At 43.7% G+C, this 16464-nt stretch overlaps 1 protein-coding gene across 3 annotated transcripts in view; it reads left to right on the plus strand.

The window, feature by feature from the left end:
- Positions 1-16464, plus strand: part of usta (uronyl 2-sulfotransferase a) — an 85563-nt gene that overhangs the window by 4747 nt on the left and 64352 nt on the right. For 2 of the 3 annotated variants that reach the window (XM_078230246.1, XM_078230247.1), the window contains exon 2: positions 6732-6945. In XM_078230246.1, coding sequence (XP_078086372.1) covers positions 6931-6945 — 15 coding nt within the window. In that variant the 5' untranslated portion in view covers positions 6732-6930. The remainder of the gene's footprint in view (positions 1-6731; positions 6946-16464) is intronic. The other variant, XM_078230245.1, reaches the window with a different exon arrangement.

Consider the following 16464-nt stretch of genomic DNA (forward strand, 5'->3'; position numbering starts at 1 on the left):
TCTGATACTTCCTTCCTTCGTCTGTGTGGCCTCAGGACTCCATACTTTTTTCACTTTCAAGTTCACAATTTTTCCCAGTACTACTTCCTGACATACACTTCCTTCATGGGATGTGGGTGTTGCTGGTAAGGGCAGCATTGACCTCACAAAGGGGCTGGTGAGCTGCGTCTTGCTGCAGTCCAGGTGGTGTAGATATTCTAACAGTGCTGTTCAGGAGAGAGTTCCAGGATTTTGATGTTGTTGCACTGAAGGAATGGCGATATAGTTCCAAGTTAGGATGGTGTGTGTGGCTTGGAGGTGAACTTGCAGCTGCTGCTGTCCTTGCCCTTCTAAATGGTAATGGCTTTGGAAGGTGCTGTCAATGGAGCGTAATGAGTTGCTGCAGTGCATTTGGCAGACGGTCCACGCTGCTGTTACTGTACATTGGTGGAGGAAGTGAATGTGCAAGTGGTGGAGGGAGTGCTGACCAATCGAGCTGTTTTGTTCTAAATGCTATTAAGCTTCTGGAGTGTCATTAAAGCTGATCTTATCCAGCCAATTGGAGAGTATTCCACTACATTCTTGACTCATACCTTGTAGATTGTGGCCATGGTTGGGGAGACTAGAGGTGAGTTACTCACCTCAGAATTCCCAGCCTCTGACCTATCTGACAGTATGTAAGTGGCTAGTCCAGTTTCGGGGTGGCGCAGTGGCACAGTGATTAGCACTGTTGCCTCACAGCGCCAGGGACCCGGGTTCAATTCCCGGCTTGGGTCACTGTCTGTGTGGAGTTTGCGCATTCTCCCCGTGTCTGCGTGGGTTTCCTCCGGGTGCTCCGGTTTCCTCCCACAGTTCAAAGATGTGCAGGTTAGGTGGATCGGCCATGCTAAATTGCCCCTTAGTGTCGGGGGACTAGCAGGGTAATGCATGGAGTCTGGGTGGGATTGTGGTGGGTGCAGACTTGATGAGCCAAATGCCTCCTTCTGCACTGTAGGAATCTATGATTCTAGTTTCTGGTCAGTCAGGAGGTTGATAGTGGGGATTCAGCATTGGTAATGCTGTTGAATATCAAGGGGATATGGTTAGATTCTCTCTCGTTGGAGATTATCATTGTCTGGCACTTGTGTGTTGCAAATGTTGCTTGCTGTTAGTCAGGCCAAGCCCAAAGTTGTCCCGGTCTTGCTACACGTGGACACAGGCTGATCCTGTGCCTAAGGAGTTGAGACGAGTGGCAGATTAAATTTAATGCAAATAAGCGTTAAGTGTTTCATTGGAAAGACAATATAAAATAAAGGGTACAAATCTAAAGAGGGTGCTGGAGTAGAGGGACCTGGGGGTAAATGTGCACAGATTATTGAAATTTGCTGGAAAGGTTGAGAAAATCATTCACAAAGAGCACAGTATCTCGGGCTTTATTAAGAGGAATGCAGAGTACAAAAAAAAGGAAGTTATGGTGAATTTATTAAACACTGGTTCAACCTCTTCTGGAGTATTGTGTCCAGTTCTGGGTACCACACTTTAGGAAGGATGTGAAGACATTAGCGACAGTGTACGAGATTCACGAGAATGATTCCAGGGATGAAGAACTTCCATTACACAGAAAGATTAGAGAAGTTAGGGGTGTTCTGCTTGGAGAAGAGAAGGTTGAGAGGGTATTTAATCGAGGTATTCCAAAGCTTGAGGGGCCTGGACAGAGTAGATAGGATCAAGAACCAGAGAGTACTGGTTTAAGTTACTTGGCAAGAGAAACAATCGCAACATGAGGAACAATGTTTGTACACAGCGAGTGTGGATCTGGAATGCACTGCATGAGAGCATGCCTGAGGCAGATTCAATTATGACATTCAAAAGGAAATGAGATAATTACCTGAAAAGGAAAGGTTGCAGGATCACAGGGAAAAGGCATGGGAGTGGCACTAAGTGAATTACTCTTGTGGGAAGTTAACATGGATGTGACTGACAGCCTCCTATGCTATAACTGTTCTATGATTCTATCTCCTTTGCACTCTTTATCCCCTCTATCAGGCCCTTCTATCTCAAATCCAGGCAAGATAATCATTTTGTACCTGGCAATCTTTCATTGGACTATCGTGTTTTGAAACTCTTCACCACAGAAACGAATTTGGCCAAGAAGTTTAATTGATTGTTGTGATTTTAAACATGTATTCGGTGGAGGGGAAGGTTGGAGGGGGTTAAAAGGCAGTGAAATAATAGGCGGTTAGTGGAAAGTTGTCTTTTTCCAAAGACTGCACTGAGTCTGCAGCACAAAAACTGGTCTAATGTTGGAGTTTATCCTCCACGCAAGCCCTCTCCCATCTTGTTTCATCTAACCCGATCAACATATCTTCCATTCCTTTCGAGCGTAGATCCTTGAGCTTGCATTGATGCGGCTACTTCTCGAGGTGCTCGAGTCGATTTGATTCGGCAATCAGGTCAGTGCAGGAACTGCCGTAGGATTTAGAATCACTGTGGCTGTAGACATTTGGGCTAGTCTATATTGGGCCTCCTACTGTCCAAATCTGCACTAGATGTGAATGAAAAGAGCCCAGAGCCAAGCAGATGTGATGCCCGCTACCATTCTTTCCAGGTTTTTGAGCAATTATCATGGGAAATTTCTCGTTGCTTCTCACTGCCCATCATTGCTTTAGAAATAGGGCATACCAAAAGTAAATATTTAACAATCTATATTTACGCTCTGCATATCTGGTCTTTGCAAGTCAGTAATTTCTATCCCAGCAGTAACACCAGTAATGTCCTTCATAGGGCAAGAGGCATCAAATACCATGCATTGAACAAAGCAAGAAGCAATATTACTATTAGCCATGAAAGTTTAGCAATGTGTAAGCCAGCAAGTTAAACTCATCTTCTGAATATTTGACATGCTCGGCTTGTGGGGACTTTCCAAGTAAATATGTTTTTGAACTAGATTTGAATGGTGGCCAGCTTAACATTTCCAAGATCAATAAATTATTTTGTAGCTGAGCCTGAAGGACAGTTTGTCACAGCATATTCCTTGCACTGTTGTAGTGTTCCTCATAGTGCAGGCTCATGGAGAAGGAGGTAATACATGAGCACAGATAGAGAATTGGTTAACGGAAACAGAGCAGGGATAGAAAGGACATTGGCAGACTGTAGCTGGAATGCAGCAATGATTAGTGCTGGAGCCGCAGCGATTTACAGTTTATATTAGTGATTTAGCATAGCAACCGAAAGTTTGCCATGATGCAAAAATTGGTGGTAATGTAAGCAGTGAGGAAGATGCAAAGAAGCTACCAAAAGAGTTAGACAGGTTGAGTGGGTGGTAGATGGAGGGAACTTTGAGGTTGTTTAAGATTCTGAGTAAAAGCATTATTACTTTTTCAAAAGGCCTGGAACTTTTAAATATTGATATGCAAGAGACTTTGTTGTACTTGTACAGGAACTTGAAGTTTGCATGTAAGTGTGGCAAGCAATTAGGGAGGCAAAAAGCATGCTGACATTGCAAGGGAATTGGAGTACATGAATAAGCAAGTCTTGTTACAATTATAGAGGGTTTTGGGAAGCCACACCTGGAACACTACAGTTTTGGCCTCTATCGTTGAATATATTCAACGCTGGGATTGATTTTTGGTGTCATGGGGAATTGAGGAACATAGGGAGTGTGTGGGATTGTACTGAATGCCAGAACTTGCCCAAGGGATGGCTCTTGTGTTCTTATGTAATCAAACCACCACTTTCTGCTCCAAAGTGATTCTGTTTCTGGACCAAGGTAGTTGCATTCAACTGTTAAATAGAATCAAATCATAAACCTAGACACAGCCACATGGTAGCAGTAGACAGTATAGCCCCTCAAGCCTGCTCCACCATTCAGTGAGAACATGGCTGATCTGCTAACTCAGTTTGACTTCCATACCCTAAGCCCAATATTTTTCGTCCCAAAAATATCTGTTGCTCTTGGTCTTAAATATAATCAACAACCGAGCAACCACAGTGAAGAAATTTCTCCTGCATGATTTGATTTGATTTATTATTGTCCCATGTATTAGTGTGCAGTGAAAAGTATTGTTCCTTGTATGCTACACAGACAAAGCATACCATTCATAGGGAAGGAAAGGAGAGGGTGCAGAATGTAGTGTTACAGTCATAGCTAGGGTGTAGAGAAAGTCCTAACTGGCGCTCTCCTGCCTAGGACCTTCAGCCAAGAGCAACACTCTCTGAACATCTACCTTGTTGATCTTCAACAATTTTAGACGGGGTCAATGAAATCTCCGCTCATTCTTCTAAATGGCTGAGAATCTCGGCCTGTTCTACTCAATCTCTTCATAGGCCAACCCTCTCATTTCAGGAATCAATCTGATGAATCTTCGTATCACCTCTAAGGCAAATATAACAACAGCTCTCATTTATATAGCGTCTCTATCATAGTAAAATGCTGTGCAGAAATGTTATCTAACTAAATTTGACATTTATCTTGTCTTTTGAAAATCCAACTATATCAATTCCATTGACCTCCCTTGTCTACCCTACTAGTCATGATGTGGAGATGCCGGCATTGGGCTGGGGTAAACACAGTAAGAAGGCTTACACCAGGTTAAAGTCCAACAGGTTTATTTGGCACTAGCTGAGCATCAAATATGCTAGGTCCAGGAGAAGACACTGATCAGTGCAAAGAAGTTAAGGTCCCACGTAAGAATTTATGTGTAAGCTTTAATTTGTGGTACATTCTAGTTTCCTCTTTACGCCTGACTGTTCAGTATAGCACTGCAATCTGAGCTCTGAATCATAAGGTGTGGGCAGAAGAGCTAACACAGGACTTTGACTACAAAATCCAGGCTGACACAGAGTCAGAGAAGGTTCCCTTTTTTGGGTGAGATGTGAAACTGAGAGCCTGTCTTCTCCCTCAGGCAGTTGCAGCAATCCCATGATGAAGAATAGAGAGATTCTCCTGTGTCTTGGGCAATATCTATTCCTTGGTCAACACTCAAAAGCGATTATCTGATCATTAATGCATAACTTTTTGTGGGCCCTTGCTGTGCGTAACAGTGACTGCTCATTAAAAAAGTACTGAATTGGCAGTAACGCCCTTGGGGGAAATCACAAGATCATGAAAAGTGCTTATGGAAATGCAAGTTTTATTTTCATTGAACTATATTTTGCTGATATAAAAACAGAAAATGCTGGAAAAACACAGCAGGTCTGGCCATTTCTGTGGAGAGAGTAAATGTTTTGAGTCCATACGTCCATACTCCTCTTCAGAGCGATTTTGATGGTAATAGTTAACAGTGCAGGAGGAGGCCATTCAGCCCATCAAGTCTGCACCAACTCTCTGACAGAGAATCTTGGTTCCTCTTTCCCCCCCCATCCCTGTAACCCCACACATTTAGCTTGGCCAATCCATCTAACCTATACATCATTGGACTGTGGGAGGAATCTGGGGCACCTGGAGGAAACCCTTGCAGACAGGGGGAGAACATGCAAACTCCATGCAGACAGTCACCCAAGGCCAGAATTGAACCTAGGTCACTGTCGCTGTGAGGTAGCTGTGCTAACCACTGTGCTGCCCATTTCCAGATTTCATTTTCCAAAAATATGCAAGATGACGTGCAGAGACTTTTGCTTTAATTTCTGAGTTCTGCATTGGTCACCATTTTATCCCTGTGATCAGTTTAACAATCTCCCCCTATCCCGTACCAAAATCTCTGTGAATGGCTGGGATGTTGATCACGTTGGCAGGTGTATCTACTGATACAAGTGGAAGATGTCACTAGCTGAAGAATAATGTCATGTAAAAGTCTCAGTCTACTAATTCCTGTCAACATGGTGTGGGTAATGCTTCAAAGCTTAGAGATGTTGTCATCCTGGATTGCTATTATTTATTTCCCCTCTGTTTCTGATGGGATTTTGTCAGCACCTTCATTTTGCCCCTCTTTGTAAAGTAAATGCAAGCATCCAAAACTGAAGTGTGAATCACCTTGTGGTTAGCATTTTAAGTCAAAAATAATTAATTCTGGAGTGACTGATCCTGGAATGGTATGTATTTTGAAGAGATGTTTTTTGTCTTCAAATACCGACTCATGTTACACTTCAAAATGCTGGAAGGCGGTGAAGAGAAACATCAGTTTGAGGATTTGTAACGTTTCAGAGGGTGAAGTGTGGAGCAAAATTAATTCCTGGTAGGGGGGATCTTTACAAGTTCTCCAACTGCTGGGTGTAGCTCCACTGACATAATGACAAGTTAATGACAGGTTAATGTCACGTTGTATTCCCACTAGCTACTTACAGCTGTCGTAGGCAAGACCATGAGGTTTCAGCTTTCACCAAAAAGACAAACTGAATTTGGAAATTGGAACCCAACAAAAAGCTATAAAAATCCTGAAATGCAATGTAATAAAAAGGAATTTCATATCCATTTGACTTGAATTAGTGGCCTTGGGAGAAAAGCACTCAGATTGCAAAGGGAATTGGAAACAGAGATAATTGAAATAGAGTTAGATTTAAGATTGGAAGAGTTTAACGTGCAGGTATTTCTTGGTTATCACTAGGAATGGGTGAAGGCCACTCAGTTCCTTGAGGCTTTTTCAAAATTCTTATAATTAGTGCAAGATGTTCCAGTCGCTTTTTTACAACAAAATCTCTATTCAAATTTTGACTTATTTTCAGAATTCTCCCAGTATTGACATAGCAGTTTCACTGCTCGCACTTTCAGTATGTTTATGTTTCAGTCATCATATGTAACAAATTCATGATATTGGAATTATTATTTTGTCTTTCAGGTAATTCCTCTTTTCTGGATGGGTATCGACATGTACCCGCTAAGGTAAATTTGGATTATTGGGAAGGAAGATTCTGCTGATACAATATGGGGCAAACAGGAAATCTTCCCCCTGAATGTCCTGTGTTTTTTAAATATGCCTGTCTGTCTTTTCGACCTGAAATACTATATTCAATCAAGCCAGGTCACTACTGAAACTGATGGGTGAACACCAGGTAATGGTCACCATTAATTATCTTCAGTTGATTTTTCTTATTGGCTGGTAGACATTCAGAATTAATCAGTGAGTAATGTTAATGCTCAGAAATAAATCGCTTTGTACTGGTATTAATTCAGAAGAGAGAGAATTTGTATTGATATAGAGCAGTTCACATCCTCCTTGCATTCCAAGGTTTTTTATTAATTCGTGGGAAACGGGCGTCTCTGGCTGGCCAGCATTTATTGCCCATCCTTAGTTACCCTTGAACCGAGTGGCTTGCTGGGCCGTTTCTGAGGGCAGTTGAGAGTCAACCACATTGCTGTGGCCCTTGAGTCACATGTAGGCCAGACCTGGTAAGAATGGCAGATTTCCTTCCCTAAAGGACAGTAGTGAACCAGATAGGTTTTCCTGACAATGGTCATCAGTAGATTCTTAATTTCAGATATTTTTATTGAATTCAAAATCCAGTAGCTGATTTGAACCCAGCTCCCCAGAATATTAGCTGAGTTTCTGGATTAATAGTCCAGCGATAATAACACTCGGCCATCGCTTCCCCAAATACTTAAAATTTCCTCATCATTCTGCTGCATGGTTAGCAAATACAGCAGACAATTTACCCATGAGAAATTCCTACAAATATCAATGAAATAAAGCTAAATGATAATTAATGCAAAGAAGTGGAAGTTAATGATACAGTTATAGTTGTACCCCATCTGGAGCAGTTCAGGGTATATTGCACTTGCAAAAGGTTCAGTGCAGATAATCGGACAATCTGCATTGTCTCTGCTTGAGTTTAGAAGATTGAAGGGTGATCTGATTAAGGTGTTTCAAATCATTCGATCAAGTAGATTGAGAGAAATTACTTGTTCTGATGAAGTGGGTATAGCCTTAAAATTAGAACAAGGCTGTTCAGGGGTGATATCATAAAGTGCATCTACACACACAGCTCGTGGATATCTGGAACCTTTCCTTTTCCCACCAGCCTAACCCACTCTCCGAAACCAAAAGCCGTTGAGGCTGATTGAAAAGGTTAAGTTCAGATGCTGATCCGATTGAATGGTGAAAGAGCCTCAAGGAATTGATTGGGCTAATCCTATGTTCCTAAGCACTCTTTCTCCACAGGCTCTGCATAACAACATTCCTCTTACTCTTCTCATTATCTCACTGACTCCTCATCACTGACTCCCAAAGAACAAACGTCTTTACCTATTCACTCCATCAAAACCCTTCATACTTTTAAAAATCGAGTCTCCTCGTGGCTAATTTGTGATGCATTCACAAAATATTCATGTTGTTTGGAGCAGAGGTATGATTAAAAATGGCAAGGACAGCCCCGTCAAACAACACTGTCTCACCTTTTCAGTGCACACTCGCATTCTGTAGGCCTGACGTGTGTTGTGGAGAAGATTTTAGAATCGATCATTAAGGAGGTTATAGCCAGACACTGAGAGAAAATCAAGATGGTCGGGAAGAGTATGCATGGTTTTGTGAAAGGGAAATCATGTGTAACCAATTTATTGGAGCTCTTTGAAGGAATAACATGGGATATGTAGATAGGGGAGCATATAGACACGCTGTACTTGGATTTCCAGATGGCATTTGATAAGAGCCAAAAGCTATTGTGGAAAATAAAAGCTCATGATTTAGGAGGTAATATTTTAGTACGGATAGAAGATTGGCTGGCTGAAAACAGGCTGCAGAAATAAGACTTTTTCTGACTGACAGGATGCGACGAGTGAAATCCTGCTGGGACCTCAACTTTTACAATTATGTCAATACATAGATGAGGGGAGTAAAAGTATGATAGCTAAATTTGAAGATGACACAAAGATAGGTAGGAAAGAATGTTGTGCAGAGGATATAAGGAGGTTGCTGACAGATTTGGATAGGTTGAGTGAATGAGCAAAAATCTGGCAGATGGAGTATAATGTGGGAAAACGTGAATTTCTTCACTTTAGCAGGGAGAATAAAAAAGCAGAGTATTATTTAAATGGAGAACAGTTGCAGAATTACAAGGTTCAGAGGGATCCAGGTGTTCCAGTGCATGTGTCAAATGTAGGTATGCAGGCACAGCTCCTGACCTCAGTACAGCCTTGGTTCAAACATGGACAAAAGAGCTGAAATCCAGAGATGAGGTGAGAGTAACTGCCCTTAACATTGTGGCTACATTTGACCAAGTGTGGCATCCAGGAGCCCTAGCACAACTGGAGTCAGGGGGAGAACTCTCTGTTGCTTGGAGTCTTAGCACAAAGGAAGATGGTTGTGATTATTAGAGGTCAGTCATCTCAGCTCCAGGATATCACTGCAGGAGTTCTTCAGGGTAATGTCCTCATCACGCCATCTCCAGCTGCTTCAACAGTGATCTTACTAACATAATAAAGTCAGAAGTGGGGATGTTCACCATTTGTGACGACTCAGATACTGGCTTCGGCTGAGAAGTGACAAGTAACATTCACGCCATACAATTGCTGTGGCACAGTGGTTGGTACTACTCACAGTGCCAGGGACCAGGGATCCATTCCCGGCTTGGGTCACTGTCTGTGTGGAGTTTGCACGTTCTCCCTGTGTCTGTGTGGGTTTCCTCCGGGTGCTCCGGTTTCCTCCCACCGTCCAAAAGACGAGCTGGTTAGGTGCATTGGCCGTGCTAAATTCCCCCTCAGTGTACCCGAACAGGCGCCAAAGTGTGGTGACTCGGGGATTTTCGCAGTAACTTAATTGCAGTGTTAATGTAAGCTTACTTATGACACTAATAAATAAACTTTAGATAAGATCATCTCCAACAAGAGAGAATCTAACTATCGCCCCATGACATTCAATGGCACTACCATTGCTGAATTCCCCCCATTTTCAACATCCTAGGGGTGACCAGGAATTGAACTGAGCTCGCCGAAGAAGTGCAGTGGCTACAAGAGCAGGTCAGAGTCTAGGAATCCTGCAGCGAGTAACTCACTTCTTGACTCCCCAAAGCCTGTCTACGATCTACAAGGCACAAGTCAGAAGTGTGAAGGAATACTCTCGTCTTGTCTGGATGAGTGCAGCTTGAACAACACTCAAGAAGCTTGAAACCATCCAGGATAAAGCAGCCTGCTGCATTGGCACTCCATCCACAAACATTCACTCCCTCCACCGCCAACGCACTGTCGCAGCCGAATGTACCATTTACAAGATACACTGCAGGAACTCACTAAGGCTCCTTAGATAGCACCTTCTAAAACCATGGTCACTCGCATCTCGAAAGATGAGGGCAGCAGTTACATGGGAACACCATCACCTGGAGATCATCCCCCCCCCCCCCAAGCCACTCACCATCCTGCCTTGGAAATAAATCACCGTTCCTTCACTGTTGCTGGTTCAAAATTCTGGAACTCCCTCCCTAACAGCACTGTAGGTGTACTTACACCACATGGACTGCGGCGGTTCCAGCAGAGAGCTCACCACCACCTTCTCAAGGGCAATTAGGAAAGGACAATAAATTCTGGCGACATGCACATTCTTTAAATGAATAGAAAAAAAAGTAATTAAGAAGGCTGATGAAATGCTATCTTTTATAATGAGAGGGATTGATGATAAGAGGATGTTATGTTTCAGCTGTACAGGGCACTGGTGCGATCACTTCTCAAATACTGTATGCAGCTTTGGTCTACTTATTTAAGGAAGCGCGTTGGAGGCCGTTCAAAGGAGATTTGCCAGATTGTTACCTAGAATGAGTGGGTTGTATTATGAGGAATGGTTAAACAAACTGGGCTTGTTTCCACTGGGGTTTAGGAGATTGAAGGGTGACTTGATTGATGTATATATATATAATCCTGAACAGTATTGACATGGTGGACATGAAAGAATGTTTCCTCTTGTGGGTGAGTGCAGAACTAGGGGGGCACTGTTTTAAATTTGGGGGCCACCCTTTTAGGACAGAGATGAGAATTTTTTTTCTGAGTGTTGTGCAACTTTGGAACACTGCCTAGGCAGTGGAGGCAGGGTCATTGAATATTTTAGAGACAGAGGTAGATTGATTCTTTGTCTAACAAGAAACCTTAGGTTATCGGAGGTAGATGGAAATATGAAATTCAAAACACAAAAGATCAGCCATCTCAATGTTTAATACCCACCTATTTTCCCACTCAACTAACTTGGTTCCTTTTGTATTCATCCTCCCAATTTGCCATGCCCTCTAATTTGTTACGATCAGCTAACATTAGTCCTCGTGTATTATCAGAGGCCGAAAGCAGGTTTCCCAACACAGGTCCCTGGAACTTCAATCACTACTTCTTGCTGTAAATCTGAAGCGCACTCAGCGATTTCTATCCATACCAATCCCTCAGAGGGATTGGTATGGATAGAACCAAAGGGCACAACCTCAGACTAAAGGGACAATCCTTTAAAACAGAGATGAGGAGGAATTTCTTCAGCCAGAGAGTGGTGAATCCGTGGAACTCTTTGCCGCAGAAGGCTGTGGAGGCCAGGTCATTGAGTGTCTTTAAGACAGAGATAGGTTCTTGATTAATAAGGGGGCCAGGGGTTATGGGGAAAAGGCAGGAGAATGGGGATGAGAAAAATATCAGCCATGATTGAATGGCGGAGCAGACTCGATGGGCCGAGTGGCCTAATTCTGCTCCTATGTCTTATGGTCTCAGGTCAAACACAGGCAAGGAAATCTACTAATTGCCATCCACCACCCTCCCTCAGCTGAAGAATCAGTACCCCTCATGTTGAACACCATTTGGAAGAAGCACTGAGGGTAGAAAAGATGTCTTGGGGACTTCATTGTTCACCCGGGGTCGGTTATCTCAATTGGCTGGATGGCGGTGATGCAGAGCGACACCAACAGCACAGGTTCAATTCACATACCGGCTGAGGTTATTCATGAAGGCCCCATCTTCTCAACCCTGCCCCTGACCTGAGGTGTGGGGACCACTGCCAGTCAGCTCATCCCCTCAAAGGTGAGAGAACAAAGAAAAACCCTATTTTTAAAACCCTAAAAACATAGCGAGGTACTGCAAGCACCGGCAGGAGCAAAGCGAGGTACTGCCAGCGCTGGCAGGATCATAGCGAAGTTTTGCCAATGCTGGCAGGAGCACAGCGAGTCCAAAGTCCATAGTCCAAAGATGTGCAGGTTAGGTTGATTGGCCATGCTAAAATTGCCCCTTAGTGTCCTGAGGCATAGGTTAGAGGGATTAGCACGTAAATATGTAGTGATATGGGGGTAGGGCTTGGGTGGAATTGTGGTCGGTGCAGCCTCGATGGGCCAAATGGCCTCTTTCAGCACTGTAGGGTTACTATGATTTTACCATTTGACCTTGTCTTTGCCAATCTACCTGTCACAAATGCATCTGCGTTAATACCATGGACAACTATCAAGTATGAAGAGGGACATTACTGGTAACGGTCTTTGTCAAGACAAAGTTGGATAACTCTACCACTGTGCCAAACAGAGCTGATTGAGAACACATCTTACAGCACAAAGATGAGCATCCATCAGGTGCTGTGGGCCATCAACAGGAGCAGAACTGTATTTGCTGCAAGTGACCGCCCTTGTCATCAAAACAGCATTTGATCTTGTAAAACTGAAGTCAGTCGGGATTAAGGGAATAAGTTTCCATTGACTTGAGTCATACCTTGCACAAAGGAAAGTGGTTGTAGCTGCTGGAGCTCAGCCATCTCAGCCCCATGACATTGCTGCATGGGTTCTTTAAGTATAAAGTTTTATTTATTAGTATCACAAGTAGATTTACATTAACACTGCGATGAAGTTACTGTGAAATTCCCCTAGCCGCCACACTCCTGCACCTGTTTGGGTACACTAAGGGAGAATTTAACGTGGTCAATGCACCTAACCAGCCCATCTTTCGGACTGTGGGAGGAAACCGAAGCACCTGGAGGAAACCCATGCAGACACAGGGAGAACATGCAGACTCTGCACAGACAGTGACCCAAGCTGGGAATCAAATCCAGGTCCCTGGCGCTGTAAGGCAGCAGTGCTAGCCACTGTGCCACCATGCCGCCACGGCAGTGTCCTAAGCCCAACCATATCCGGTTGCTTCATCAGTTACCTTCCCTCCATCATAAGGTTAAGAGATGGTGACGTTTGCTGACAATTGCATGGTGTTCCGATACATTTAATTCCTGAGATAATGAAGCAGACTACGGACAAAACCCGAACAAAACTTCCAAATTTGAGCTGTTCTGTGCCACTGGTGGTATTACAATTGTTGAATCCCCAACGTTCAGCATCCTGAAGTTCATCATTGACCAAAACGTAATAGGGCAAGGCAGGTAGATATTATGGCTACAAGAGCAAGTCAGAGGCTGTTTTTTCTGCAACAAGTGACTCTCCTCATTTGAAGCCTTTGCATCTCTTACAAGGTACAGGTCAGGACTGTGATGGAATGCTCCTCATTTGTCCAAGTAGAGCCCCAAGAATACTTGAAGCTCAGCACCATCCAGGACAAAGCAGTCCACTTCATCACCTTAACTATTCACTCCTTTCACCAACAGCACAACGTACAGTGTAAACAATAGGAACACAGGGCCTTTCAAACTTGCCTTGCCATCTTTCGACACTTGAGGGGCAATTTAGCGTGGCCAATCCCCCTAACCTTCACATCTTTGGACACTTAAGGGATAATTTTTGCTTGGCCAATCCACCTAACCTGCACATCTTTGGACTGTGGGAGAAACCGGAGCACCCAGAGGAAACCCACACAGACAGAGAGAATGTGCAAACTCTTTTCTCAGTCACCCTAAACCGGAATTGAACTCGGGTCACTGGTCCACAATGTCACCGTGTTGCCCATGGCAGTTGGCCTTTCTAATTGCTTACCTCTCTTCCTCCACTTCACAACATACCTTCCCTCCTAGCTTTGTACCATCACCAAACATAGATTACTTTTGGTCTCTTCCATCCAAGTTATTAATATCAATCGTAAATAGCTGAGGCCTCAGCACTGATTATTGCAGCATTCCATTACTCAGTGAGTGCCAATTTGAAAATGCTGGTTAATCCTTACTCTTCACTTCCTGTCCGTTAACCAATCCTCTATTCATGCTGATATATTAAATCTAACTCTATGAACCCTTATCTTGTGTTTGGCTGTTGGGTGGAACCTTAGCAAATCTAGTTTGGAAATCCACATAAACTATATCTACTGGTTTCCCTTCATCCGTCCTACCAGTTGAGTGACTGATGTGTACTCTGCCTGAAAGCAGGTCCTTGACTCATTGACTATTGATGCTTCATCCTCAGCTGTGTTCTTGGCTGATTTTTTTTTCAGTGGTGGATTGTGATTGCCTTCCATTTACTACAGGGCAGGGCTGCGGGCAGGGCCTACACCTGCTTCAGCCAGAACAGGAATTAAACCCATGGTGTTGCTGTAATTCTGAACCAAATGCTTGCCATCTAGCCAAGTGAGCTAACCAGCCCCCACCTGGTCATTACATCCTCAAAATGCTGTAATAAACTTAACAAATGCTATATCCCTTGCAGATGACCATGTTGACTTGTTCTAATCATACAATGCTTTTCTAAGTGGATTAAGATTTCCTTAATAGATTCCAGCAATTTCAGGCTAATAACCTGTCATTTCCCACTTTCTTAAATTTGTTATATTTGCAAATTTACAATCCACTGGGACCATTCCAGAATCTAGGGAATTTTGGAAAACAAGTGCATCCACTCCCTCTGCATCTTTTTTTAGAAACCTAGGATATAGGCCATCGGATTTTGAAGATTTGTTGGTTTTTAGTTCCCTAACTTTCTGCAATACTTTGCGACTGCTATTATTTATCTTAATTTCCTCAATCTTATTTCTGGTATGGAATTTGTTTTCTTCTGTACCACATTTGAAAAAAAAAATCGAAGTCCAGGATGAGCATGAAAATGGGAGTTTCTGATCCCTTTTTTGGGCAAGTCCAAATCTGCTGCTTGCCTGTAAAGGTGGGGTGGCAGGGGCTTAAATCACCCAAACACTGGCTGAGACTAGCAGAGAGTGCCATTGCGCATGTGCAGGTCGCTAGCAGAGAGACCTGTCACCCAGCCTCTGCAGCTCTCACAGGCAGCCCACACCCCAGCTACCATGGGGGCCCACGGTCAATCGTGCTCCCACCCCTCCCCCAGTCTGGCCCTGCCCCCTCGGCACTTCCCAGTGGGCAGTGCCTGAAGCCCTGTGGGCCATGCCAGGCTGGCACTGCTCAAGGGGAAGCCAACACCCCCCCCCCCCCCTTGCCCCCACATCCTGGGCTCACTATTTTCATTCAGATCAGATTTAAATGTTATTTAAATAATGTATTCAGCCTTGTGCCGAAAATTGTGGCGAGATTGACCACGCTAGACATCTGGTACCAGTAAGATCACGAGAGGCAAGGGCTTGGGCTCAAACCTGATTTTCTCAGCTCTCACATGATCTTACTGGCCCTCCCTGCCCATGGGCTGGTGGGGGTGGGGTGCAACAATAAGATCGCCCCCAAAGTATCTGATCAACATCTCTGCCATTCCTTGTTCCTCGTGATAATATCTCTAACTCTGAAGGACCAACATTTATTTTAGCTACTGTATTCCTTTTTATATACTTGCAATTTGTTTTTATATTCCTGGTTGGGCTAATTCTCATTTTATTTTTTCCCTCATTTATCAACTTGGAGAGTGCTATTGTTGGTTTCTAAAATACCCTCGATTTTCAGGTTTACTAAAGCAGAACATTTTAAAAATTCACGTGGCTGCGTTCTTTCATGGCACACTGTCAAGAAAATACCTGAAAATCCACATGTATAACATCTACTATTGAATTGCCTATACTCTCCTCTCTCTCGCTGGTATAGATCGATAATCAAGAGTCTGGTACAAACGGTCAGCACGGTCTGTCTTAATAGTCATGATTAAAGCCGTTCCTCGAGGTGTATCACTCGAGGGGTGGGGCAGAGGACCCTAGAAATGGGAATTTTTATAGACGGCGACTGCCTGTAAGAAAGAAAGAGGCTCGCATTTTTGTCGTGCTTATACAAGCTCAGGGCATCCCAAAGTGCTTCACAACCAATCAATGACTTTTGAAGTGTAGTCACTGTTGTAATGTAGGAAACACAGTAGACATTAACAAACAGCAAATGAGATAATCAGAAAACACAATGTTTTGGCCTCAACTACTTTCTGTGGTAGCGAATTCCATTGGCTGACCACTCTGGGGTGAAGAAATTTCTCTTCATCTCAGTCCTAAACGGTCTACCCTCCAGCCTCAGACTGTGACCACTGCTTCTGGACACCCCCGCCATCAGGGAACATCCTTCTTGCATCTAACTTGTCTAGCCCTGTTAGAATTTTATAGGTTTCTGTGAGATTCCTCCCTCATTCTCCTGGTCAGTCTGGTAAACTTTCTCTGCATTCCTCCTAGAGCAAGAACATCCTTCCTCAGACAAGGAGACCAAAACTGCACACAATATTCTAGGTGTGGCCTCACTAAGGCCCTGTATACTTGCAGCAAGACATCCCTGCTCCTGTACTCAAATCCTGTCACTATGAAGGGCAACATACCAGTTGCCTTTTTTTGCT

Source organism: Mustelus asterias, chromosome 15 (genome assembly GCF_964213995.1).
Source record: "Mustelus asterias chromosome 15, sMusAst1.hap1.1, whole genome shotgun sequence".
In the NCBI taxonomy this organism is placed as follows: Eukaryota; Metazoa; Chordata; class Chondrichthyes; order Carcharhiniformes; family Triakidae; genus Mustelus; species Mustelus asterias.